The sequence below is a fragment of the Micropterus salmoides genome, unplaced genomic scaffold (genome assembly GCF_014851395.1).
Source record: "Micropterus salmoides isolate LMB-PRFRI ecotype aquatic unplaced genomic scaffold, ASM1485139v1 Ms_hic_scaffold_19, whole genome shotgun sequence".
Classification (NCBI taxonomy): domain Eukaryota; kingdom Metazoa; phylum Chordata; class Actinopteri; order Centrarchiformes; family Centrarchidae; genus Micropterus; species Micropterus salmoides.
This window is the reverse complement of record NW_024041039.1, coordinates 4,850,678-4,877,776: the sequence shown is the minus strand read 5'-3', so window position 1 is coordinate 4,877,776 and position 27,099 is coordinate 4,850,678. Positions and strand designations below refer to the sequence as shown.

Below are 27,099 nucleotides of genomic sequence, written 5' to 3'. Positions count from 1 at the left end.
GAATCCAAACTTACACAAGTATCGATAAGGCACTGAAATGAGGGGAAATGTCTGTTGATGTGTAACAGCTGAAAAGAGTTGAAGTGTCATTTAAAGTAATAGTTCTGAGAGGATATGAAATGTCAGTCTAAGCACTAAAAGGAGTAGAGACGTCAAGCGTCACCTGAAGTATAAGCAGTGAAAGTTGGTGTTGGTGTCAGCTGAAGTAAATATTTAAGTGTCTGGGCTGAAAGCAATTGGTGCATTCTTTGAAGTTTCATCCCTAAAAGCAGTTTGAGTCGGTCATTCTACCAGTTAATTAAGTGATCGATCAACCAATTTATCAGAAACATCAGAAAAAGAGAAGCATCTTTTACACATGTTGACTCACCAGGAAACAATAATTGTAGTTTTGATATTCATGTAAAATCAATATTTCATAAAGTACTTTTGCAACATTGCAAAGCAAACAAACCTTTTATAATTCAAAAATCTTATTCGGAAGGGATTTCTCTTTTCCACATTTTCCAAAACGTTTTCAGATCGGCTCAGAGACGAGCAGCTGCTGATCTGGGGTGACTGAGCCGGTGGCCACAATAGCCCTCCAAGCCCAAACATCCTCCAGCTGTTTTCACAAAAACTCAGTTGGGCACCGGCTGCACTGAGATCTCCTGCCGATGAATCCACAACACCAAAGAGGGAATCAACCGGCCTTTGTGAGCAGCCCAAAAAGACAACCCAAATGTCCCAGTTTTACCAAGTTTAGAAATTCACACTGCTTCACCTGTGGGACGAAGGAGAGAAATTTCAACTCCTCAGAACTGATGGAAGTTTAGTCACATATGGGTTTTAATGACTTTGCTTCGAGACAGGTGATTAAAAAACATCTGGGTTATGGTAAGACCACTTCCTCTGTTGTGGTTTCATGAGCTATGCAGCAGTCTGTGATCAATAATTTCCTGATTAATGAACATCAGTTTTCTTCCATGCACAGTTTCAAACACATGCCGCCGCAGCCCGCCATATGGTTACGTCAAGTGCATTAATAGGAATCTAATTCTAATTGCGATTTTTCTGCCAGATATTGCAATTTCGATTCGATTTGTGATTTTTATTTTATTTTTGAGTTTAAGATTCACTGCCAGTGTATTTTTGACGGAAGCCACGTCAAACAGCACAGAGCAGATGAACCAGGCAGGAAGTCAGACACAGAACAGCAGAGAGAAAGTTGATTTTCAAAATAAAATACCCTGTGCAAACTCCCAATTGTATATCAAGAATAAACACAGTTAAAACAGACAAAAAGAGAAACAATTTAACTAGATAGCCTACTTAGCCATAGTAGAAGCACAAAAATCAAGGACAGCTGAAAAAAATTAACAAAATCTGAGTCAGTAAAATCAGGCAGGCAAAACGCTCTTATTCTGAAATGCTCCATGTGGAATATGTAGCATATGGAGAGTTGAACAAAACCGGTTCAGAGAGAGCTGTTATCTGTAGTTGAAGCACACAAAAGGACAAATTAACAACATGTCAACAACGTAGGGCTAAACGCTCCGCTGCTGAAACACTTCAGTGTGGGTTGACGCCGGACAAAACCTCCGCACAGCCGCTGCCTGTGTCGGTTCGGCATCATTCCACGTTTTCCTCCAGTTTCGTTTATTAAATATATATTTAAATAGCAATTTTGATTTGAAAATGATTAATCGTTCAGCCCTAGTCCAAACTGTGTCAAAACTGTCTCTGCTCATCCATTGATCGCCACCATTGACTGTGTGATCTACATGCACTACAGACAGCAACAGCAAGAGGTGAAGATTAAATGTTTGCCTTGTGTGTATAGGCACAAGTGAAATAGTTAAAACTACAGTGAAAAGCAAAACAAACTAGTAAATATTGACTGAAGTTGGGCTAACATTGTATTGAAGTACAAATGTTGTTAAGGGAAACAGGCAATGCTGAGGGATTGTGGGGCAGCGTGTGCACAAGTCCCGTTTGTATGAAGGCCTAATTGGTGCAAAACAACTGAGCACCTGTGACTGTGTAATTTTTAGTTGTAGAAAATAGTCACACATAATAAAAGGAAAATACTTTGATTTGCAAACTTGTGGAATTGTTTTACTCTACAACAAACACAACAGCTGCACCTTCACACATTCTTCATTGCATGTGCACAAATTCTATACGAATCGCAATTTAAGGAGAAGAAGAAGAAGTCAGTGTTGGTTTGAGTCTGCACACGTTGACAAGAAGAAAAATGTAGAATATCACCAGTTATCCTTTAACTAGCCTGAGACGGAGAAAGAGGCAAAGGAGGGAGATAAACAGAACACCAGAGAAAAAGAGTAATGAATGGGTTGTTAGCGGGTATTTTGTAAATGTTTTGGAGGTATGAGAGGCTCTTAGCGGGCGCAGATGGACCGAGTGTTTGTTTAGTTGGCCAGCAGGCTTGGCAAGGAATGATGGGTAGTTTGGGATATCGTTTTTGCTGTCTTTCTCTCTTTTTCTCTCCACGACACTCTCTCTCTCTCTCTGCATGTATTTCTAAATCTCTCTCGCCTTTTCGTTTTCTTTCACACACGCCACTCGCCCTGCGCTGTGGTCCTCCAGTAGAATACGGCTCTGATTAGACATTCTGCTGCAGGAAATTACCTCCATTTATTCAAATTATTGTTTATGCCTTTTGTTTGGAGGTCCAACATACGTTTGGAAGTCTGAACAAGCTCCCGAACTGTTATTATATGCTTCAGAAAATGACTTGTGTGTGTGTTTGTGTGTTACTATGAGTGTGTGTGTGTGTGTGCAGGGATTCCTAGGTAGTCCTTGTCTGAATATAAATGCGTGTGTTTATGTGTGTGTTCTCTGTGGTGGAATTAGCAGCGTTAAGGAGCGTTTGCTGCTGGCTTGTTAACCCACAACTAGAAAACAAACACTGCAGGTGGAGAAACTGTAAACCAGCCGTGGAGGAACAGTCGGATGTGGTGTGCTAGGCGATACTCTAAATATATCTCGATATTTCGATATAGCTCCTCTAAAGCACTTCCAAAAATGCACTCCCGACTGTGAAGAGCTAGTTAGTTTGCAGCTACAAGTCCGGCTAAAGCCAATTAAAAAACCTGGAGGAATCCCAAATACGTTTTGGCTAGAAGGCGCGTAGAGTAGTTAGATCAGATCAGATGATTGATCGAGTTTTTCTCTTGGGATCTTTTGCCTCTACAGTGAAAAAGTCACAGTGACCTTTAGCTGCTCACTTCAATTTCACCATTTTGCTTCGCAGATCCGTTCTTGACGTCAAGAATGGAGGCAAATTCAAACACTGTGCTTGCACACACATTTACTGAATGAATGAGCAGGAGAAAAAAAGAGAGGATGGTTTGGTGTAGTATAGTTTGGGGGTCTTTAGAAAAACCGGGGACAAATATTTAGGTTTTGTATAATATGGGACCTATAATCCTTTGTTTAATCATTCCTTTAAAACCCTGATTGGTCAATTGTTTCTCCAACTGTGGGAATAAGGGGAAACAGCCGTCAATGAGTACAACACGTCTGAAGAAATCAGAGATCAGGGCTGTGATTCAGAAATCTGGAACTATGTTAAAACTGCTGCTGCTAATTGCTTTTGCAGAGTCTTTGTAAGCATGGTGTAGGTTGGCTAACTTATAAGCTTAAAATAAGTCGGTCTTTACACTTTTTCCACCTTCACGTCAACGGGACGGATAGTACATTGTTTCTATGTTTATGACTTCACATCATGGCACACCTCAAGACGACTGCAGAGCTGGTTCAACATATGCAGTGACATAAAATCACTATATCTTTTAAATTTGGGTTTAATTCAGCCTATCCTCACCTCGATTGTTGAAGGGCTTAAAACGACAAAATGTTACAGTGTGAGCGATCTCTTGCAGCCGTGTGACAAAGTGCATGTGAAATTTCAGGGAAAACACCAGGTATATGAAATAAATAACCAGTTTTGGAGGTGGTGGGTAAGGTGGAGGGTTAGATGATTGGGCAACCTGCACCCAGAAGACCGGAGTTTGGTTCCCGTGTGAAACAAAAAGCCAACATCAGTTTGTTGTACCATTTTTTGTAGTATTGTTAGCATTAGCCAGCTAGCAGGCATTAGTAATAATTTTGGTGTTTTTTGTTTGTTTTGTAGTGGTTTTTTTTTGCATTTTTGCACAAAAGGTAGGTAGCGTTTTGTAGCATTTCTTGTAGCCTTCAGCTAGCTAGCATTAGTGTTAGCAGGGTTTTGTAGCATTAGCTACCGTTAGTGCTAGCGTTAGCTAACAAAGGCGTTGACAGCCCCCCAAAGCCCCTTACCCTAACCCTAGCCATCACAGGGTTGTGTGCCTAAAATGTGATCGTATGCTTGTCGACCGGTTCACCCTACAGATGTGTTATAATGGGGAGCAGAAAACACTCTAGCCCATATGTGGTTTTGGGATTCATTAAAAACACTCATATGCGTCGTTTTGGAGACATCAATTATTGACAGATTCTGTTGTTTATGTATGAAGACGTGTTGGTTTCATTACCCTGATGTACTTTGGTTGACTTGAGTCAGATATTATTTATTTATTAAATTGTTTTCATTTGCACAGTATTGCATTTTGGTTTCTTCATAACAAGAACTAATGAAAACAATAAATCATAGCGGAGCAGTGAAATCCTTAATCGCTGTGTATGAAGATTAAAAAACAGGTGGAAACAGAGTTTGTCAACTTTGTCCCTGGTTAAAATCACAGCCAATAAAACCTGTCTGGATGAGTGTTTCTGGGATTATCAGGATGTTTTTTTTACAGGTCATTTATGACCAATTAGCTGGCTTGGCTGGAGGCACCTGTTAAGCCGTACAAAGTCAATTTCCTGTTTGTTTCCTCCACACTTCGAGCTGTCGCTGGGACTGGCAGAGAGCTGTTAACAAAAGTGTTTTTAAGTGTCAGCATCCTGACAGAGGAGGAGGGATGAGAAAAGGTAGAGAGAATAAAGGAGGTGGAATAGAGGGAAGATGTGAGAGGGATTGAAGGATTAATGAAAGATGGTGGGGGCACTGTAAACAAGGTGGAATATAATCAGGAGGGAGAGAAAGAGGAGGAGGATAAGGAGAAAGAGGAGTGAAGTAGGAAGATGAGAAAAGGTGGGAGGAAGACAAACAAAAAAAAGTTTAGAAAGAAGACAGTGAGTAAAGATGAGTACTCAGTACTCCTTCAGCACCATTCAGCGCTACTTTCAGGGTTCATTTCATTACTTGTTTTTTGATTTTCTTCCATTTCTTTTAGAGCTTAAATTACATCATGTCAATTTCAGCCAACACCTGAACTCATTACAGTCCCTGATTTTTAATGACTCTTCAAATCCTTGTAGCACGTTCACTTCTGTAACTGCTTATTGAAACTGAATCCACTTAAATTTATTTCTGTTTCAACTGCTGCTCAGAGCTTGAAATTTAGTGCTGTATTTGAGGTTATTCTTAAACTTCTTTCAGTGCTTATGCTTTAACTGGCACAAAAGCACCTATAAGAAACTCCAAAGGCTGAACGTTTTACAACAGTCAGGCTCTTTTAGAATTAGAATTACAGCCCCACAATCATTTGCCTGCCAACCAGTCAAGTTGCAATCTACATCCATGTCCATCCAGACCCACAATATGTAATATACAGTGTGTAGTGAATACTTGGAAGGAATTGAATAAAATATATAAAGTGTATTTTTTTTGTCTGCACACTAAAGCATAATTGGGCTGGTTTTGGGTCAGCTTCCCAATCCGAGGCTGGCAGGAACCAAATATTGGCCCAAATGATCCTGTAGTGTAAGGGGTTAACAGGCATAATCTTAAAGTCGCTGACTGGATCGGAGGCTTACCTATTTTGAATTGTAAATGTCAAACATGTTTTATATTAGAAATCGTAAAAAACCTCAGATCATAATCCCACTACAGCCAATGAGAGCGAACTGACTGGGAAGTGTCACGTGTTGTGTATTTGCTCGCACTATAAAGGGTTTAAACCATCCTGATACACTCTTCTTCAGCCTTGAGTTCATCCACGGTTTTCTTTTCTTTTTCCCGGTTTCCGTGCAACCAGCTGATGACGACACTCTATCTCCATGTTTGTTTTTGTCATCACGTGAGATTTTGTGAGATCCCAAGTCCCTGGAACCACCACTCCGAAATTGTTTAGTATAAACCAGTCACTCCAAGATTTTGCGATGTCGCAGTCGCAACTATTAACACAAGTTCAACACATCTCAATAAAGCAAATTTGACCTATCGTCACTGTTTCCCGCAGACGTTGTCATATGTCAGCAAACTCACTTCCTTGTTTTGTTTAGAAAACGCAGCAGACATGTGTGATACCAACCAACAGTGTCTAGATCTTTACGAAAGTTGGGGTAAACTGTTGCGCAAAACGTGCAATATTGTGGTCGAACATTAAAGGAATCGTGCTTTTTACCAGCAGTTTTACCTTTACACAGTAACAATAAAACATTTCTTGTATATCTCAACTTAAACATTATTGTAATCAGATCAAATATAAAACCAAAGCTATTTGCCACTGCCAGGGAATTACCTTTTTGTGCTATTACCAGAGCCACGATCATAACAGGCACCTGCATAATAACTATTATGATAATGATAATTACTATTTCTACAGCATTTTTAAAAACAAAGTTACAGAGTTTTATGTGGTTGAACCAAGATTAAAATATTTCAGGAGGCAATGAGGTAAATCATATCAGACAATCAAGCCAATACAAAAATTACAACAATAATATCAGATGAAAACAAATATAATAAAAAGTCATAAAACAGATAAGACATGTCGGAAAATAAAACCGCATGCTAGCATTAATAAAAATAGACATTTAGAAAGAATGGCAAAAAGTTGCACATGCAGAGTGTAGAAACACATTCATTAAAATAAACACACAGCTACAGACAGGTATTGTGCGAATGTATACACACACACACACACTGCACTGGGTGGTGACAAAGAGGCAGGAAATTGGGAAGCAGCAGCTGTGAGGCCGTTAGCGTAACGCGGCGTGAACACCTGAGTCCTGAGCTGGACGGCAGCCAGACAGACAAGTCTGACACCAAACTGAGATGGAAGATCTTTATTAAACACATCTGGATTCTTTTAGGTGTTTATCAGGCTGCTCGATATGTTTACAAAACCTATCCACTAAACCAAGTAACCAGTGAGTCAATATCTGCAGGAGGTTTTCTTTACTTTGATGTCTTTATTTATATAGATTTATCTTCCAAATAAAACTATCCAGAATCCTCTTGTGATTTAAACTGATCGTTGGTTTTGGTAATAGTAGTAATACCAAAGTGTGGAAATATACTGACCTTTTCAGTACAAAAGGTAAAAATACTATTTTTTCAGAATGGCCCATTTCAGAATAGTAGATATGGCTTTACAGATTATAATTTTTGATGCATTAATATGGTCATCACTTAAATGATGCATCTGGTAAAGGTGGAGATCATTTGAATTGCATACAGTGCCATTACCATTTGATTTCAATACATATATACATATGCACTAAACAAAATTATAAACGCAACACTTTTGTTTAGGCTCCTATTCATTGTGAGCTGAACTCAAAGATCTAAGACTTTCTCTATGTACACAAAAGGCCCATTTCTCTCAAATATTGTACAGAAATCTGTCAAAATCTGTGTTAGTGAGCATTTCTCCTTTGCCGAGATGATCCATACACCTCACAGGTGTGGCGTATCGAGATGCTGATGTCCCTTCTCTTAATTTAGAGATATATATTTGGCAGAGTCACTACATGTTTTTGCCAGACGTGTCCTCTATAGTTTCCTTCTTCACCGCCTGAAGATTTGAGGCTGCAGAATCACTGACATCTTTAAAAGCTTTTGGCATATTTGTTAAAACTGTCACTGTATCCTGACAGACGTACATGAGACAGACAGAACGTTACACCAATAAAAGTAGCTGATTAGCTGTTAGCAGCTCCTGTTTGCAGTGTACCCATGGATGTACAGATAATTGTCAATGGATTACTTTGATACTGAAGATTCTCAGGTTCTGAAGCGTCTTTTTTCTGTGACTTGGATTTATGGATGTTTATTCTGGACGGCCATCAGAGATAATAATATCCTCGGGAAGCGTGTGATTCAATATGTGTTACATGTCTGTGTGTACACATTTGACTTGAGTTATGTCTCCGAGAAGGAGTGTGATGTTTGTATTAAATTCACCTGACACACTTTCTGTGCCTTCCCGTTAACTGTCCCGTGCTTTCTCTTTTGGCTTTGACCTGCTGAATGGCTATTATAAACCATATCGTGTCATTTCTAACTGGTTGAAATGGCGTCCAGAACGATGAGGAAAGATACCGAGGAGAACAGAGAATACTTTAATCCCCATCTCCTAATTCAGCTGTGACGCCACCATCCATACTCTTTTACCTGACAGCACGGCCTCCACCAGGTCGCCCTCCTGGATCTGAGAGGCAGAGCGCAGCAGCTGCAGCACGTTCTCTGATGTCTGGTCATGACGAAACAGCAGGATCTTCTCATACATCCCATAGAAAACACACTCGGGTATCTGACGGAAACAGAGAACAGAGCACTGAACAGGCAGTAGGCTACACATCGGCTTATTATTCAGATATGTTGATGGCCAGAGACTGAGAGACACATGAACTATATTCAGACTGTGTCACTTCTACCAACAACTACAGGCAGAGACAACACTTCCTGCTGCAGCCACAAAAACACTTTCCTCTCCCATTGATCACCTCACAACAGTAGCTCATGACCCATCATATCTCCAGATGGGGAAGGGTCTGAAATTAACACCCGCCACCCAGCAAATGCGGGTAAATTGTTGGCAGTGAAATCGTTGGGCCATTCGCCACTTTGGCGAAGGACACATGTAAGGTTAGTGTATTGTGGTGAATAGACAAACATATTTATTTATATTTATATTATTTCATAGATTTGAGAAAATGTGAGCAGTTCCTTTATTTATGTTCATGCCAATAAAGCAAATTCAAATCTGAGAGAGAGAGAGAAGAGCGATAGAGAGCAAGACACACAAAATCAAGGAGCTTTGATCTTCATCAGCAGATGAATAAATAATTCAAATTATCATCAGGAGGTGATGGACAGAATAATCTAAGAGACTACATTAATGCAAAAACACTAATGTAGTAAATTTATAGAGTTGTACTAAACCATCATGCGTGATGAACTTCGGGTTATTAACTGACAACTTCAGACTACATTAATCCAATCAAATTGATCAAATAATACTAATAATAATAATAATAACAGCAGCCTGGTAGTATTATTACATTATCTAACAATTAATTCATTATAATTAATATTCACATGATTACTTATGTTTTGGACATAAATTGTTAAAATTAGTCATCATCACACAAATATATGACTAAAAATGTCACTTCTGAAGTGAGGAATCACACATATTCTGGCAAAACTATGACTGTTTTGGACACGCTGATCACACAGATGTGTAGTACACAAGATGATTATACTGCTAAGATGTTTCAGTGGAGTTTTGATTATTTTTTTCTGCTGTAAAAATGTGTCCAAATCCATTATGACCATTGGACCAAATCACTTTAAAAACTCATCTAATTCTCTCGTTCTCATTCCCAGGGCATCAAATAGCTACGCTTTGTCACGTCCTTCGGCGTCTGGTACCAACACACACGGCAGCCTTCAGCATCCTTGTTCAACGCTAAAAGTAGGCCTAGCATAAATAACAGAAAAGCGAGGATAATGAGGTGGTCGGGGTGGATGGGTGGGTCAGGTCTAAGTAATGTAGCTATTTTAACCAAAACCACAATGTCTTCTAGCTTCTAACCAAGTTGTTTTGTTGCTTAAACCAAACCAAATTGTGACGTTTCACAACTTTAACCACTAGTTCGGGGATGGGAACGGGTTGCTAATGATGGCTGCACACTAGAAGATAATGGGCCAATTTGGGGTCCCATTCTCCCCGACAATCGTTCCCGAGCCAAGGCTGGTCGGAACAGTTATTGGCCCAAATGATCCTGTAGTGTGAGGGGTTTACAGACCTAATCTGAAGGTCACTGACTGGATCAGAGGCACCCCAATTTTTCGATATGTAAACAGTTATTATTTTAAATCAACAAGCCGATGACGACAGTCACATGAGATCCCTCGTACTCGGAAAGTCATTCGGAAATCGTTTAATGTAAATGCCAAGTGTGTGGTCCGTCGTCTGGGCTGAATTGTCTGGTGTGTACGTTGTTAAGATTAAAACATTAAAAATATTATAAATCTGTCGTTATGTCTGTGGTATCCCACTTTTTAAAAATCAGTTAAGATATGAAAAGCCTCTAGTGTGCACCAGGCATAAGTCCATTATTTATAGTTTAATTGCTCGAATGAGTCCTCACAAAGACAGAAATATAAGAGCGCGCACACACACACACACACACACACACACACACACACTGTGTGACACCAGAGTAAGTTAAAGGTGCAGCAGTTCGCTGTTATGTTTAAGATCTATGAGGCGTCGGTGAAACGAGCAACACATCGACCAACGACAGAGCACTTCTGAGACTCCTATCCAAAACACACACAAAACACACTCACACCTACAGAAACACACAAACACTAACATGAAGAATATCCTGGAAAAAAAATGCCTTGTTACAATGAACTGGTGATCAATATTACAACAACCATTACTTTTAATAATAATTATACTGTCTATGCTTTAAGTGTTTGGAAACCACATATAGTATGCAACAAAATAAAATATTTTGAAAAATATGCTACAGGTTCCCAGCCTCCGGGCCGTGGACCAGTGCCGAGCCTCAGAACATTTGCTAACAGGCCGCGAGGAATATTACTTACTAGCCAAAAAAAGAGTTGAATAATAATAATGCAACTTAAAGGGCAATTTTTGCAGTAATTATCCTCCAACTACAGTTTGTTTTTGATAATGTTTTCCTCATCACTCCCTGTCACTTTCCAAACAACAATATACTCAGTGGTGGAAAGTAACAAAGTACATTTGCTGAAGTACTGTCCTTAAGTTAGTTAGTACTAGTACTGTATTTTAGTGTGTAAAGTTATACTTCTATTCCTCTACATTACAGACTGAAATGTTGTATTTTACTACTCCACTACATTCATTAGGTACCTGTAGTTACTTTGCAGATTAGGATTTTAAAAACCTACAATGAGCATATAAAACACCCAAATAAAAATGACCCAGCTACAATATTAAAGTGCATCTCACATGTTACTGCATAAATAACAATACACATATTTTATATTACATAAAAATTTTATACTAAGGAGCCCAGTTTGGCTGCATAGTAAGTACATTTAACTTTTATACTTAAGGTAAATTTACATGGCTTTACTTATGTACTTTAATTATGTAAGACATGTTAATCTACCACTAAATTATACTGATATTTAATTAAAGGAGTCATCTAACTGTGAGCGGTGGAAGCCCCTGTGTTCATCTGCCTTATTTCTACAGGAATGTAAAAATATGGAGATGAACAAAAGTTGTTGGAGGAGAAGAATAAGAGGTGGAGGTGAGAGAGGAAATTGAGACAAAAAGAATAGTAGAATAGAGGAAGAGAAAGAAAATAGACTTTTAAGGAAGACAAGACTGAAACAATGATTTGGAAGAAGAGAAGGGAGAGAGGAAAGAAGATGATCAGGAGAGAAAGGGATGAAGCAGAAAATGCTGTCGAACATGATGAAGAGGAGGAGAGTGTTCTCACTCATTAGGCCTTCACCCCTCTCTCTCTCTCTCTCTCTCTCTCTCATAGTCTGAGTGGTAGTCTCTCGCCCTTCTTCCTCTTTAGTGCCTCATAACTCCCTCTGCTTCTCAATAAGATCCTCAACAATACACTTCATAGATACATCCCTATGTGTGTGTGGTGTCACCATAGCAGCAGTGCTAGTCTTGTTGTCATGGCAGCATGAACTCAAGGCTGATTCCTCTCCTCCGTCTCTTTCCGATCCATTCAGTTCAATTCAGTGCTTTCTGTACAGAACGTACTATGCCATATATTAAACTGCAGCTCACTGACAGCCCTGCAAGGCATTGTGGGCAGTGAAGTCTTGGTGCAGTAGTTTTCACCACAATTAACGCTCATCAGACTGGTTTCGCTAGATCTGGACATGTTGACTTGTTGCTTAGCAAATATTTCTAAAACAGCACAAAGTTTCTGATCAAAGTTTGAACTGACTGATGTATTGATAAATCTGATAAATTAATAAATACATCTCCTTGGGTTTACTTTATTTGACAAATGACGACAGCTACTAGCTTGATATCAGTATTTTAACCTTTGGATTTGTATAATTTAAACTTTGTTTCCCCATGCTTCCAGTCTTTATGCTAAGCTAGGCTAACCACGTCCTGTTTCCAGCTACTTGCAAGGGATATATGTCCTCTCGCCCAAAATGTCCGGGATTTGGCTTTTGCTTTCTACAGTCGGCATTCATTGTGTGCTTTTTTGCATTGCTTTGACTTTTCTTCTTAGGTCCCGCCTTCTGGCATGCCACCATTAGTCGGTCATGGAGGCCTACACGTCCTTCACGCCAACATTGGTCAAACTGCATCTCAATCATCCCCCTCAGCAAGAGACAGGACAGCAGCTTGCTTGTCAACAGTGGCACATGGCGCCTGAAACAGTGAAAAAAATGCCCAAATGGTACTCTGCCCTCTCCACCAGTGGGAGAAAGTAGTAAGATCGGGTGCTTTTTTTTTTTACCCCAAGCATGTGCATTAAGGGCGTACTCACAATAGGCCCGGTTGCCTTGTCCCCCCTCCCCACTCCCTCAGTCAGTGTTTCCATACATTAATTTGGCTGTGGTAGCCCGCCATAGTATCAATACCGAATGCCACATTTTGATATGTGATGTTTTTTTTACTAGGCATATTTATAATTATAGTTGATTGCCCTAAATTTCTACCCACTGCGGGTGTCTGTCTGCCTCCTGCCCCCACAGTCTTCTTTTTTGAAAACCAAAATATGGTCACCCTATCTGTCCTGAACACTGACACATGAAATTGATATCCATCTGGACATCTAACTCAGACAGGAAGAGAATAAACGCTGCTTTAAAATAAAGCCCTTCACAGGCGGCATATTTCGTTTCTAAACCAAGCCCAACCCAAACCCGACGCATTTTATGTAAGAGTTTGTGTTACCCTGTCACGCAATTGTTTTGTACAGTATGTGGGTTGCGTTCAGGTGTTGCTGCCAAGTAGCTTAAGTGCATAAAATCACAAAACCCATCACTGAATAACAGGATTGTAGCGCAACACAGTGAACACAGACAAGTGGTTCATAATTTATACCCGAAAAAACCCGAAACTGAACATAATTTCTAAACTTTTGTCCGAACCCAGCCTGACTGGTCGGGTTCCGACATTTCTGTCAGGGTCTGGTTGGGTAGCGACCCTCTGTTTCAACTATTCCTTTAACCTGGTGAGATTTTACACAACCGATTGAAATGACACCAAAAGTACAAAAATTAGTGTGAGGTGTCTTTAATGCAGCCAACAGGGCTGAAAACAAGAGATTAATACACACACATGCTGTTTTTTCTGCAAAAATCTGACATTAAATGAGGGTCAATACCATGAGGCTTATATTTCCTTTTGGCTTTGTTTAGGAGCTTTCATATTTATTTATTTTTTTGGCAATACAACATTTTGATTAGAATAATTTATTGGGACTCTTTGACAAAACTGAGGACATATTCAGTGTAAAAGACAGAATAAAAGACTTTTAATAGACCTTTTTCACAGCAGACGTGCTGACACCTCACAGCAGGAAAAACACAAGTGTAATCAATAACATCAATAATAACTGCATCCTATTTAGATTGGCCCTCCTATAGTGAATGCTGGCTCACTGTTTGGAGCTGAGCCATTGTTAATGTTATTAGCGCTTTTCCTGCTAAGACATGTGATACAGTCTGCTGTGAAAAAGGTTTATTGAACGCGACACAGTTGAAGATTTAATGTGCGAAACAGGCTTCACAAACACTTTTTTAGATTTACAGCATCAGTCTGATCTCTGTGGCAGATTTACGCAGAAGATAGAAGAAGCTTTGTGTGTCAGATTTTTTGACTGGAAGTGCCGTGAAGATAAACAACGTCTCTTTTTCCACACAGGAACACGTCGTCACTGCAGCTGTAAACCTCTTTTCCGAACCAAAATGGCCATTTAAGAGGACCTCCTTATTTTTCAGACTGAACTGAGTCTAAAGACACAGAAAAAACTGCAGCTTCAACATGAAAATCATCCAAACAGGAGTTACAGTAATGGTGTACAGCTCCTCGCTTCACATAACGGGGATGAGAAAGGGCTATCACCATGACAACAGGACATGCTGCATGATGCCATTTATAAAGGTGTGTGTGTGTCGTCACTTGTGATCGCCATTACTGAGTGACTGCAGCAGATTCTGGTTTCTGGTTTCATACGTATATGTATTTGTGTGTGTAAGCTGTAGGCTAGAGGTTTACAAAGATGTGTACTACACTTCATACACTAATACAATTACTAAGCTGAGTCTGAGACTGTGTGAGTTGCAGCTGGAAAGAGTTACAACGTATGTAAAGATTTACACATCACTAACTAAAACAAGTTGCTCCACACAAACTAGCTCTTAGATAAATATCTACAGCCAGCAGTGCTGCAAAGTAACATTCACTCAAGTACTGTACTTACAGTTTCAAAGTATTTGTTCTTTACTTCTACTCCACTACAATGCAAATGATTCCAATTAAATTCCAATATGTATATTGCAGAGAAGTGCCACCATTATAGTAAATGCTTCTGTGACAGAGTTTTTATCTGTCGATTCATTTATTTACGTTTGATGTGACGCCACAATGAACTCATGTTTGTAATATTTTGAATTTGAAACACACAAAGACCTAAAAACAATAGACACATAAGTAAGGAATGAACTAAAACTAACAAATCCTCCGAATTTAACACACTTTTACTTTTCCAAAATCTCACATGCAGACCCAAACCTATGACTTAGTTCATCTCTCAATAGAGAGACACCTAAGGGTGCTTTCACACCTGCCTCATTTAGTTCGGTTGAATCGCACTTGTTTCCCTCCTTGGTGCGGTTCATTTGGGCAGGTGTGAATGCAGCAATCGCATCACCAAAAGCTGACCAAACAAGTGTACTAAGTCCTCCTTGAAGAGGTTGTCTCGGTACGCTTTCAAACAAACTCGGTGTGGTTCACTTGTGATGCAAACGAACCAACCACAGGATTTCATGATAGCAGAGATGTGATCTGAGCATTACTTCCAGAGCTAAACCACTGATAAATACATCTGCTGACCGCAAAATGTGTTCAGCTACCTTATAATTGATCTGTATATACCATGTATAGGCTATTTTTATGAAAATCATTTGGTAACATATAATTGTCAGCAGAGGTAGGCAGAGATTAATAATTGGTTAAAGGTGTTAAAAAAGGAGGGCAAGTGGTACTCAGTTTACCCTCAGTTCATAAAGTCCATAAAACACCATAGGCTAATACGCCCCGAATTATTAACATGTCCTGTTTATACGTTATTATTCATGCTATGCGGTCGATCTGCGGTCTAACTTTGCTAATCATGCTTTTAATAACTGATTACTTCGTGAACTCTTTGCGATACAGATCAGAATCATTAAAGTTCTGCATAAACTTTGAGTTTGATTTCCCCACTGATGTTGCAGAATGGCAATCGCCAAAGCTGTCCAATCACCATGTTACCTGTTAAGTCTGTGTAACGTCATGGTTACTTCTCTTGGTTCGTTTGTAAAACTGCAGTGTGAACATGAACCGGACCAGAACTAAAATACAACAGCGTATAATTTTTTTTACTTGGTCCAGACCAAATGAACCAAACTAAGTCACTCGCTTCCGCTTCGTTGTTTGGTTGCTCTTAGCCAGATAACTTAGCTATGTTCCACGCAGAAATAAATCTCACCTGATGTGTTTAATCATGCCTCTAATGGAAGCTCTTTGACGTTAGCTTCAGTCACTGAGAGAAAAAGTCACAACTTATATGTAATTATGTTTTTTCACAGTCAGTTTTACATCAAACTGCGACTTTCTTGACGTTTAAATGTACAATTAAAATTGACCATCATCATATGTGTAATTCACAGCACAATTCAAACGGGATCAAAAAATAAGTTGTCTCTTGGTATTGACTATGGTGCATATTTTTTCCGAATGAAGGTCCCATGGTGCTCCACTGGAAGGGGAGGAACTAAGTCTCTCTATACTTTCTGACTTCCTGTCTGTGTTTTTTTTCGCCAAGCTCAATGGTTCCTACCATAGACTGTATAAAAACCCATTGGCCAGTGGACTACTGTTTTGAAGCTCTGAGTTTGGCATTTTGGCCATTTTGGTTTTTAGGAACCAGATGTGACCATATTCAGATAAGAGGGTGGTGCTAGCTAGCTTAGTTAGTAAGGTGCATCCATAATTCATGTCAACTGTGATATTAACTGGGTTACTAAAATTTGGCTAGCGAAAAACAGGCTTATAGCAAAATGTACTTACTGGAAAAAACAGGCAAATGTTACAATTAACTTTTTTATAGCGGAAAAGATGCTGTTAAAAGGTCAAAGTTCTTAGGAGAAAATACAAACAACAAAGTTATTGGCTGGTTAAATGCAGCATGAAGATTTGAAAGTAGTTAGACCATAAACTCATCAGGAAAGTGTTCACTGAGGTAATGAATCAGGTGAGAAGAAGAGTCATTTTGCCATTAGGTCCAATGCAATCTCACAACCGGTGGAGTCGCTTCCTGCTGGTAATTAGAAAGAATGCAGATTTAAGCCACTTCCACAATGGTTTCCATTTTCAGAATGTAAACTTAAATATACAGTTTTAATGTTTAAAAAGGCGGTAATTTCCTAAAAAAGTTGCTCACTGTAGTTTCTATCAGACAAACAGGAGGAAATTTTGGATCAGCGGGACAGTGTATGTGGGACTGAGTTAGAATAAACTACAGTGGCTGTGTCCGAAATCTCTTCTCCCTCCACCCTATGTAAGGAGTTGTATGAAAGGCAAGCCAAGTTTATTTGTATAGCACATTTCAACAACAAGGCAGTTCAGTGTTTTACATAAAACATAAAAGCAACAAAGGTAAATTTAAAAAAAAAACACATTAAAGTATCATTTTTAAAAGGGTGAAATAGAAAATAAAACAAGATAAAATAAACTTTAAGAGTAAAGAGTTAAATAGGAAATAGAAACAGGGTAAAACAGGGCAGTAAAAGTCACAGTGCAGTGCACGATGTTAATCCACAGCTTTACATTTGATCTAATTAAAGGCAATGGTAAAAAGAAAAGTCTTAAGTCTTGATTAAAAAAGCTCTGGCAGTTTCAGCAGACCTGCAGTTTTCTGGGAGTTTGTTCCTGATATATGGAGCATAAAAACTGAACGCTGCTTCTCCATGTTTTATGTTTTGATGTAGAGGACTATATAATGAGCTCACTCGCATTATTAAAACAACACTTACTCAATATTCCGGCGCCGTTAATTACGTCATTGCCGTCAGACAATTAGTTGGTGGACTGTTTTTTCTATCAGCGCAATGCATGATGGTATGTAGGGCTTGGTTAGTGACCATCAGTTGTACACTATTCAAAATGCATTCTGGGATACATTGAGTGGACTATATAGGGTATAATAATTATCACTATACATTCAGACAGCCCTTTAAAATGGCGAGTGGGTGATTTCGGGCACAGCCATCGCGTGTGTTCATGGCGATGAAAGAACATGTCACCCAGTGCAGCGGTGAGGCTCTTTGATCTGTTTATAGTTTATAGACAAATTTGGAGCTCTATGACATATGACGAGAAGAAAAATATAGAATATCACCAGACTTTAAGGAAAGAGGGCAAAAGAAAAGAAACGGTGAGAGGATGAGAGAACGAGAAGGGAAATGAGATGAAGAGAAAGATGAATAAAAAGACATGAATGGATGAAAAAAAAGTGAGGAGATGAAAGAGAGAGAACAATGAGAGAAAACACACACACACATCTGTTCTCCTCTGCTTCACTCAGTGTGTGTCTCATAATGGCCGTCAGAAGGACACTTCACGGCTGCAATCATCATCAGTTACCAGGCAACAAGGAGGCTACTGACAGAAACACAGCTTTATTATTACTGTTTCAGAGTGACAGAGGTGTGTGTGTGTGTGTGAGACACCCAGTGTGTTGGACAGTGTTTGGGTCATTACTGGGAAAAAGTAATTCTTTACCTCCAGAGAACTGAAACATTTCCACTTTCGGTAAATCAATAAATATTAATTTTGTAAACACCTTCAATTAAAAATTTTTTTAACTTGTGTATTGTATTGCATTATGAGGCTACAGCTTAGGGCTGGACAGTATGACCTAAAATGAAAATCCTGATTAACTGAACATTTTACCCTTGATCAATGAACGATTATTTTGTCTTTTTTGTGTCTTTGTTTGTGTTTGGTTTTTGTTTAGTTCTTTTGCCCTCATAGTTAACTGACAAGGTTTGTACTGTAAATATGCTCAACCATTAAAGTCGGGATGTTCTGTTTGATTCACAAATGTCAAAAATTGATGTTCTAAATGTTAACTGATAATGTAATGTGTTAGATTACAATATTACTGTCTCTGAATTGTAATGCTTTACACTACTCTTGCGTTACTTTTGAGTTACTGCTGTTGAATGGGTGCATTATTCTGATAGATGTGCTGCATTGGTCACAGTATGCATGAGGTACAGCTGCATAACGTCATTTATTAGGCTGTTTGAATCTGCCCACGCTCAGGATCGGTCAGGATGAACAGACAGCAGCCTCTCTGATCATGAAAGTAATTCGTTAAAGCACAAACACACAGCCTATAGAAATCTATTTAAGCATGATCCATCAGGGGAGCTACCGTCTTGTTAAGAGGAGCCGAGCTCCCCTGCACCCTGCCTACAATCTCGACCATCGGATTCCCGCAGGAAAAGCAAATAACATTACTCTTTTACTCATGGATTTATTTTTCTGCTGCCGAAATGTTTCTCTGTGTTGGTGAATTATTAAAAAAACAAACAAAAAAACACTTAATTTTGGCTTTAAATGCGTTGTAACTCTTGTTACTGAGATTGTAACAGGTATAATATTACCGTTTGTTTGTAATGTGTTATATTATTGTGTTACAGCAAAAAGCAATACATTACTGTAATTGCGTTACTTTTTTGTAACGCGTTACTCCCAACACTGGTTATAAGGCCAGTACAATGTGTGTGCGTAGCGATCATGTGAGCGATGACAGACAGCAAGCAGTATTCATAGTTTTCACTCACATGACATGCACATTGACCTGGAGGGAAAAACAAGCGAACAACATAGCTGCTCACACCATGACTCCCCCTTAGAGACGCTGCAAAAGCATCTAATTTTATTTGGATCACCTTTCAACTTAAGAAAAAGAAAGATATGAACACAAACTGCAAGTGTTGGGCGTATCCGATCCATACAACGTTACAGCATTCGGTGCCGCATTTCTACCGTTAAAAACCGCCAGGTCCCTGCTGCCGCTCGACTACGGTATGTTTATGCTTACCTCGTGGGGAATCCCTCACCTCACACAGCCCAGGAATGTCTCCTCCTCAATTAGCACATCCAAAAGCACAAAAACCATCCAGCATTTCCAGCAACTCAAAGTAACAATGTATCACTTGCATATTGGTTGGCAGGCAGTGTAAAAATTACGTCTTTTTTGCCCGCCGTGGGAGCGTTTTCTTTGGAATGTGACGTCACTTGAAAACTATGAATAGAGTGATAGTGAAAGAGAGCGAGTAAGCTGTCAGTCTGGCAGTAAATGTACAGTGTAGGTCACAGTGTGTCCGTTAATAAAAGTCTGTCTGTTGTTTCCTGAACTGCTGGAAAGTGAAGGTGGTTAGCGCTAGCGAACATCTTCCTGAGCTTCAGACTCCGGTCTAGAAGCTGAGCAGGACTGGACTGGGTGGAGTCATGTGACCACACATGCGGTAGTATGTTTTTAAGTGGAACGTAGATTTTAAATTTTGATTTGAAACAGTTTCTGGAATCCTTTAAGAACACTTACAAAGAACATTTTTCTGTGTGTATATGTATACACACACCTTCTCTTGTAAATCAGTTCATTTGTTGCTATTAAAAGTGTTAAGTGCTGCATGTTGCGAGCGATGTCATGCAGGTTTGGTGTGTGAACAGGTGTCGAGGTGACCTTCTGTACCTTATATTCCTTTACACAATATACACCAACCTGCTAATAAACAATTTAATCAACAACCTGTGTGCGTCACATGGTGTCACGCCGTGTGCCTCCTGGCTCTCAGGTTTTAGGTATGTGTGTGTTGCATTCAGGTGTAAAAGTCTCACTGTGTGGAAATGAGGTGATTTTCACCTGAAATGAGATGATTAGTGAAACTGAACAGAGCTACGGACACGTCACACCGTGAATATGTGTGTGTGAATGTGTGACTGAGGAAATGTCCATGCTAACGTGCATACATTTGCCTTTTTTTAAATCTATTTTTGCTTTTCCTACATTCACACTAAGCAGGTGTTTCCCACCGTTTACTAATTTGTACTTCAGAGCGAGTAAATTTGAAAATGCTGATTTCATGTTTTAAGGGACTAAAGCGTTACAGAGGACTGAATATTCTGGCCAGTCATGGTACCCTTCAGGACCTCTGTTGCCTCCCACAACAGATTCTGTTGTAATCTGTAATCCCATCCCAACCCCCGTTTCGTTCCTTCCTTCCCCCCAATCCCATTTTAAACCTGTTACGATCCCACCCACCCCCATCCTCGCCCAATCTTGTCCTGATTCAGTCCTGATCCCAACCAAACCCCATCTAGAACCCATGCCAATCCGTTCCCCAAAAATGTCCTTACCCTGCTATGATCCCGTACGGATCCCATTTATATCCAGTCATGATCCCTTTATGATTCAGTCCTACTTTTTATCTTGACCAGGTTCTTTTCCAATCCCATTTTGATCCCAAACCCAGATCCCGTACAGAACCTGCCCCAATCCAAGCCTCAGTTCGATCCCAAAACCATCCTGATCCCATCCCAACTCAGTTTCCTGTCCCACCATGCTCCCATCGCAATCCCCCAATCCCACTTCTGTTCCTATAATCCTGATCATCTCCGAATCTTATCCTGGTTCAGGCCCAGTCACATCTCAATTCTGTCGCAAACCCATCCCAATTCTCTCCCAGCCCCCCTCTGATCCAACCCTAATCCTGTCCTGATCCCAGTCCAATCCCATATCCTGCCGCAATACTTTTCAGGTGCTCTCCTGATCCCCTCTCTGAATCTAATCTTGATCCCATCCCAGTCCCATCTCAATTCTGTCGCAAACCCATCCCAATTCTCTCCCAGCCCTCCTCTGATCCAACCTCCAATCCCCAATCTCATCTCGATCCTGTTCAGATACTATCCTGATACTCTCCCAATCCCATCCTGAACCCATCTCAATCCAGTCCCAGTACCATCCTTATCCTGTCCTGATTCTGTCGCTTTCTGTTCAACTCCCATTTCGATCCAAATCCTGTTCCATTCTTATTGCAATCTCATACTAATACCCTGCCAACTTTCTCCCACCCCAGTCACAATACTATCAATACCGGTACGATCCAGATGTTTCATCCCGTTTCCATCAGGTCCAAATCCTGTCACATTCCCATAACAATGACATCCCCACCCTGACTCCTGCAGTATCATATGTGTAGTACTTTTACTGGTCAAATATTGAAATGAGCCAATTAAAGCTTTATAAAAACAAAACAAACTGGATAAAATGTTATCATAAAACAGGTAAATCAATAAATACAAACTATTTCACATGTAAAAGATTGTGGCTTTGGACTGAATGTTGGTCAGATTTTTGGTGTAGAAGAGAGAGAGAGAGAGAGAGAGAATTCACATTCATAACAACACCATTCTTATTTGTGTAAATGAGAGAAAAACAAGCTCACATTCACAAACTCAGGACTTGTCTATGTGAGAAAGAGGACATCTATCACATTCATAAGGACATTGACACTGTCTGTGTGTGTGTTTCTGTGGAGTTTAATTGCAAACGCTTTGGCAACAGCTTCAGTTCATAAAGCAAAAGCCAGAAAAACAGAGAAACCCCTGCAGAGCGAGCGAACAAAGACAGAATTCATCTTGTTTCCAACGAGAAGTGACTGAACCTCAGAGTGAGTCACCACACTGACTAACACCGAAGCAGATCACTGCTTTCCAGGCTCGCATACTGTAGACTTCACACATGGAGGGAATTACTGCTAAACACACTGCAAGCCATCAGATAAATGTTGTGTGTTTATCTGCAGTAGTGATGTTTTTAGAGGCTTTACAAACACATCTCAAATCTTCTGTCAAATGCAGCTCTCTGCAACATGGAGGAACACATCTAAGGATTAACATGTCTTTGCTAGATGTGTGTTACTGAAAAGTGACAGATTACAACCAGTTCCCACTCCCAAGTCGTCACACATGGATGCATGGTCAAGACCCCTCGGTTTCAGTTAGCACCCGTTCACTGAGGGAAGCCCTATAGCGTCATTTTTGAACGCTAAAAGTAGGTGTAATAAATAACAGAAAAGTCAGAGTAAGGAGGTGGTTACAGTGGAAAGGTGGGCCAGAATGTGGTGGGCAAATGATAAATGGAGGAAAATACAGGTTACAATTCAGTAGCCTTGCAAACTAGCCTACCGTTTCTTATCCTGTAGGTAAGCCAGGTGTTCAGACACCAATTCAGCCTTTTCCAGAAGAAAACAGGTCTTCATCTCTTGGTATTTTCAATTTCCCTTTCCAGCGCTGCATGTCTCCTTTCCAACCTCCCGTCTAACACACACTGTCACACTGTCGCCAGCAGCAAATTTAAAAGAACAACAAGGTGACTGTGTGTTGTTGTCTCATTGTGTGAAAAAACTATATCTCCAACAAATGTGTCACTTTTTAAATCCATTGTTTGTCAGATCTTCACTGATCCTGAGATGCAGTGGAAACACAAATGTTTAGTTCTTAAGGTCAATTTCTGGGACAATTTGGCTGAAACCAAATAATTTAATATAACTTTCTGTGTTTTACTGCTCAACATGATTTATTAGCCACATGAGGGTCCAGCAGATCACAAACGTTAAGGTTATGTCATTGACTAAAAGTGAGTGTTACTGTAGACGGTATCCCCTGTGGCGCTGTATGTTATCCACACATTATTGAATACCCCCACCACCACCACCACACATGCACATACATATACTGTCACTACATGTGTGAAACGTCCACACGTCATAGGTTTTCAGGACATTACGACATGCTCGTACTTTCCTATCCTGCAATAAAGTAACCTTTTACAATGACTTTCCGAAATTAAAACCCTTAAGAAGAACTGGTTGTTTAAACCAGAACATTACTATAATGGAGGTCATTTTGTGTCTCTTCTTAGTTTTTTTGAGTCTCTGTGTTGTTGGTTTGTGTCTTTTATTGTTTTTTTGCTCTTTGTGCTCGTTTTGCATATCTTATTAGTTGTTTTGAGTCTCAGTGGATGTTAACACACTTTTTGTGCTCGTTTTGCATCTTTTTTTGATCATTTTGCATCCCTTATTGGTTATTTGAATCTCTGTGTGCTCTTTTTTCATCTCTTGTAAATTGTTTTGAGTCTCTGTAGATGTTAACACACTGTTTGTGCTCGTTTTGCATCTTTTTTTGATAATTTTGCGTCCCTTATTGGTTATTTGAGTCTCTGTTTGCTCTTTTTTCATCTCTTGTTAATTGTTTTGAGTGTCTATGGATGTTAAGACACTTTTTGTGCTCGTTTTGCATCTTTGTTTGATCATTTTGCATCCCTTATTGGTTATTTGAGTCTCTGTGTGCTCTTTTTCCATCTCTTGTTAATTGTTTTGAGTCTCTGTGGATGTTAAGACACTTTTTGTGCTCGTTTTGCATCTTTTTCTGATCATTTTGCGTCCCTTATTGGTTATTTGAGTCTCTGTGTGCTCTTTTTTTCATCTCGTTAAATGTTTTGAGTCTCTGTGGATGTTAAGACACTTTTTGTGCTCGTTTTGCATCTTTTTCTGATCATTTTGCGTCCCTTATTGGTTATTTGAGTCTCTTTGTGCTCGTTTTGCATCTCTTATTGGTTGTTTTGAGTCTGTTTGTACTTTTTTGCATCTCTTTGCGCTTGATTTGCATCTCTTTGTGGTCATTTTATATCTGTCTGGAAACAAACCCTGTTCTGTTCAGAAAAAATAGAACCATAGAACCTAATACACACACACACTCTCACACACTGCCTCTACTTAAACTGTTGATGCTGAATATCACTGACAGCATCAAGAGGACCCAAGAGAACAAGAAGAGAGCTTTTCAAGAGTTTTCAACCACATCTCAGTCTTTTTAAACACATGCAGTTTGCTCAGTTTGCAGTTTGCTCACTGTGGTCAAGTCCCAGTTCCATCGTAGATATTGGTTCTGAGGTTTTTAGGAAATCATGTGTTCACGTTGGAAAAGTGACACAACAAAGTTTACTCATATCATTCAGTCAGACTGTAAACTAAATTAGATTTTTGAGTGTCCTTTGGATGGACAACACGTCCTGTCTTTAAAAGCTTTCAAGTGCAAAATCTAGTTTACCTTTGTTAATTCAGATTTTGTGCTCATGATGCATACTCCTAAACTGATGTGTTTGATCAAATTACCATCAGTATTCAACACTGTAAGCATCATGGAAGTATTATAACTTTTGGCACATTATTAGGACTTTTGCAGGAGTTATAGGGTCTGATGCGGACTTGGTTTACACTCTTGGTTACCTTCTGGTCCACGATGGAGCACGCCACCTCCCGGACTTGACTGAGGCTGAGATCTGCGGCGTCCAGCAGTACCGGCTCCCGGCTCAAACCGATCTGGATGTGGAAGGAGATCACATCGCCACCAACGCCACCTCCTCCTCCTCCCCCGGCGCCGGTGCTAGTGTTGTTTGTCCCCCCTGAGAACGGGAGCGGGCTGGGCGCACGGATCAGCGGAGGCGCACTCATATGAGCCTTTTCCCCGGCGGTTTCCACTCTGCCAAGAAACAATTAGGAGTCACGGCGATGATAGATGACCGCACGGGTGATTAAATGGGGGAATTAACGGCGGAGCGGGAGCCGACAGGTCCAGGTGGAGCAACCAGAGGGATTTAAAACGTGGAGAGGTGCGGGGCGCTCGGACGCGCGGAAATCCCCAAAGCTTCAGAAAAGCGCAAAAACAAGAGTTTCCGACAGAAAGACGACTGATTAACTACAACAAAACTAAGAGAAAATGCGCAGAAGACCGTGTAGACACAAACAGAGACAGAGTGTGAAGACAGAGGGAATTACAAGAGCCATAATGACTACATGACTAGACCAGAGAGCAGCGTGGAAACCGGTGATGCGGGTGACAGAGCCATGGACGTCAACAGTGGCTGGAGAGGAGGAGGAGGAGGGAGGAAAGCCTCCTGGACTGGTGGATGATGGATGAAGGGAGAGATGTAGGAGCTGAGGTGCAGTTGGTTTCATTTGAAGTCTTCAATCTAATTTGAAAAAGTGAGTTTCACTTCCACATGTAAATACTGACATATTATTGTAAATACACTATTGTCTTTCTGTCTACAAATGTTTTTTTGTTTATGGGTGAGTGTGTTCATGTACTGGACACTGTAGTTTGTGTCTGTTCCTGTTAAGCTGCTGTTCTGTTTGTTTATGCCTTTTCTGTGTATGCACATCGAGAACAATGTGAACACATACCTGGCTAAAGCTGATTCTGATTCTTTTTTGATGCTTATACTTGTTTTTCCTTGTGAATATTATGTTAAATAAACTGCAGATCTTCAAGAGTGAAACTTGTTTTTAATTCATTCTTTTGGGTGATTTTTTCACTTTTAAATGTTATTTAAAATTGAAGGCTTACAACATTAAAAACTCAACTTAATCTTAAAAAGAACCCAAGAACAGAGTTCTGGATCAGAGCCGTAGCCACTGTAGTCCTCCGACACCTCCCACCCTCCGACTCCCCAGACTGGTTTGGTGTTCAATTAAATTTTCTGCAGGTTTTATTTAAATGGTTCATTTGAGAAAATTCCTTCTGTTTAAAATCTCAACCAGCCAAACTCAAATAAAAGTCTCAGAACTTTGTCTCTACTGGGAAAATATAAAAAGTTCTGAAACACTTTTCCCCAATAATTAGTGGCCTACTGATTACACAGTTCTTCCATGCATGCTTAATTTGTAAGTTAAAGTAAATAATATTCTGGTGGAGAAATGATGCATTTTTATTTTATTTGGCCTAAAAGTTAAAATAGTGGCAGCTATGACTCTGATCTGGATGGATCACTAGAAAGAAGGTGGATTAAATAGAACAGAAAAACAGATAGAAAAGTTTAAAAATAAATGATTAAAACACAAATGGACATGTTGAAGGACGGAGAGATGATATTTGCAGAGTGGAAGGGTGGACAAAGGAAGAAATGCGTTTCCTGATGAATGATGTTCTGTAAGCTCTTGACCTTTTCTATAGTGCAGCGCCACCAGGAGGTTGCTTGTAGCCTCTGAATCGCTGCCCACATCTCTGATTTGTTCAGCAAGGTCTGATGTTTCCACTGTTTCCCCCTGTTAGAAGAAACAACCGAGCCAAGCAGAGCGATGTAGGCGGTGTTAAGAACAAGGACAGCGTCTTCCTAAGTCACAGCCAGAAAAACTGTGACAGAAAAATGGCCAGAGACAGCGTGCTGGAGATGTTTGCAGCTGCACAGCTGCGTCAACTGAAAACAACCATGATGGGACGGATCCATCAATTAATATGAATGCATTGTGAGACTGTACGGAAGATTTGCTGTCCTGTCTGATATTTGAACTTTAGCATCTCTGTCTACCTGCCTGCTTGTCTGTCTGTCATAGAGATGCAGACAGAAGTACCCAGAGTTTGACACACCTGTTGAATGTCAGTACAGATTCCTCAGAGCGCTGCAGCTCTGCTCTGTCGGCTCAACACAGGCAGAGAGTGAAGTGTG

General features: G+C 40.0%; 1 protein-coding gene across 1 annotated transcript in view; it reads right to left on the bottom strand.

Annotated features, from left to right (window-relative positions):
- prkd1 (protein kinase D1) overlaps window positions 1–25,490 on the bottom strand; it is a 55,852-nt gene extending 30,362 nt beyond the window's left edge. The window contains exons 1-2 of the mRNA XM_038729921.1: window positions 24,881–25,490; window positions 8,429–8,567 (exon numbers count right to left, since the gene is read on the bottom strand). Coding sequence (XP_038585849.1) covers window positions 8,429–8,567; window positions 24,881–25,105 — 364 coding nt within the window. The 5' untranslated portion in view covers window positions 25,106–25,490. The remainder of the gene's footprint in view (window positions 1–8,428; window positions 8,568–24,880) is intronic.
- Window positions 25,491–27,099: the final 1,609 nt, after the last annotated feature.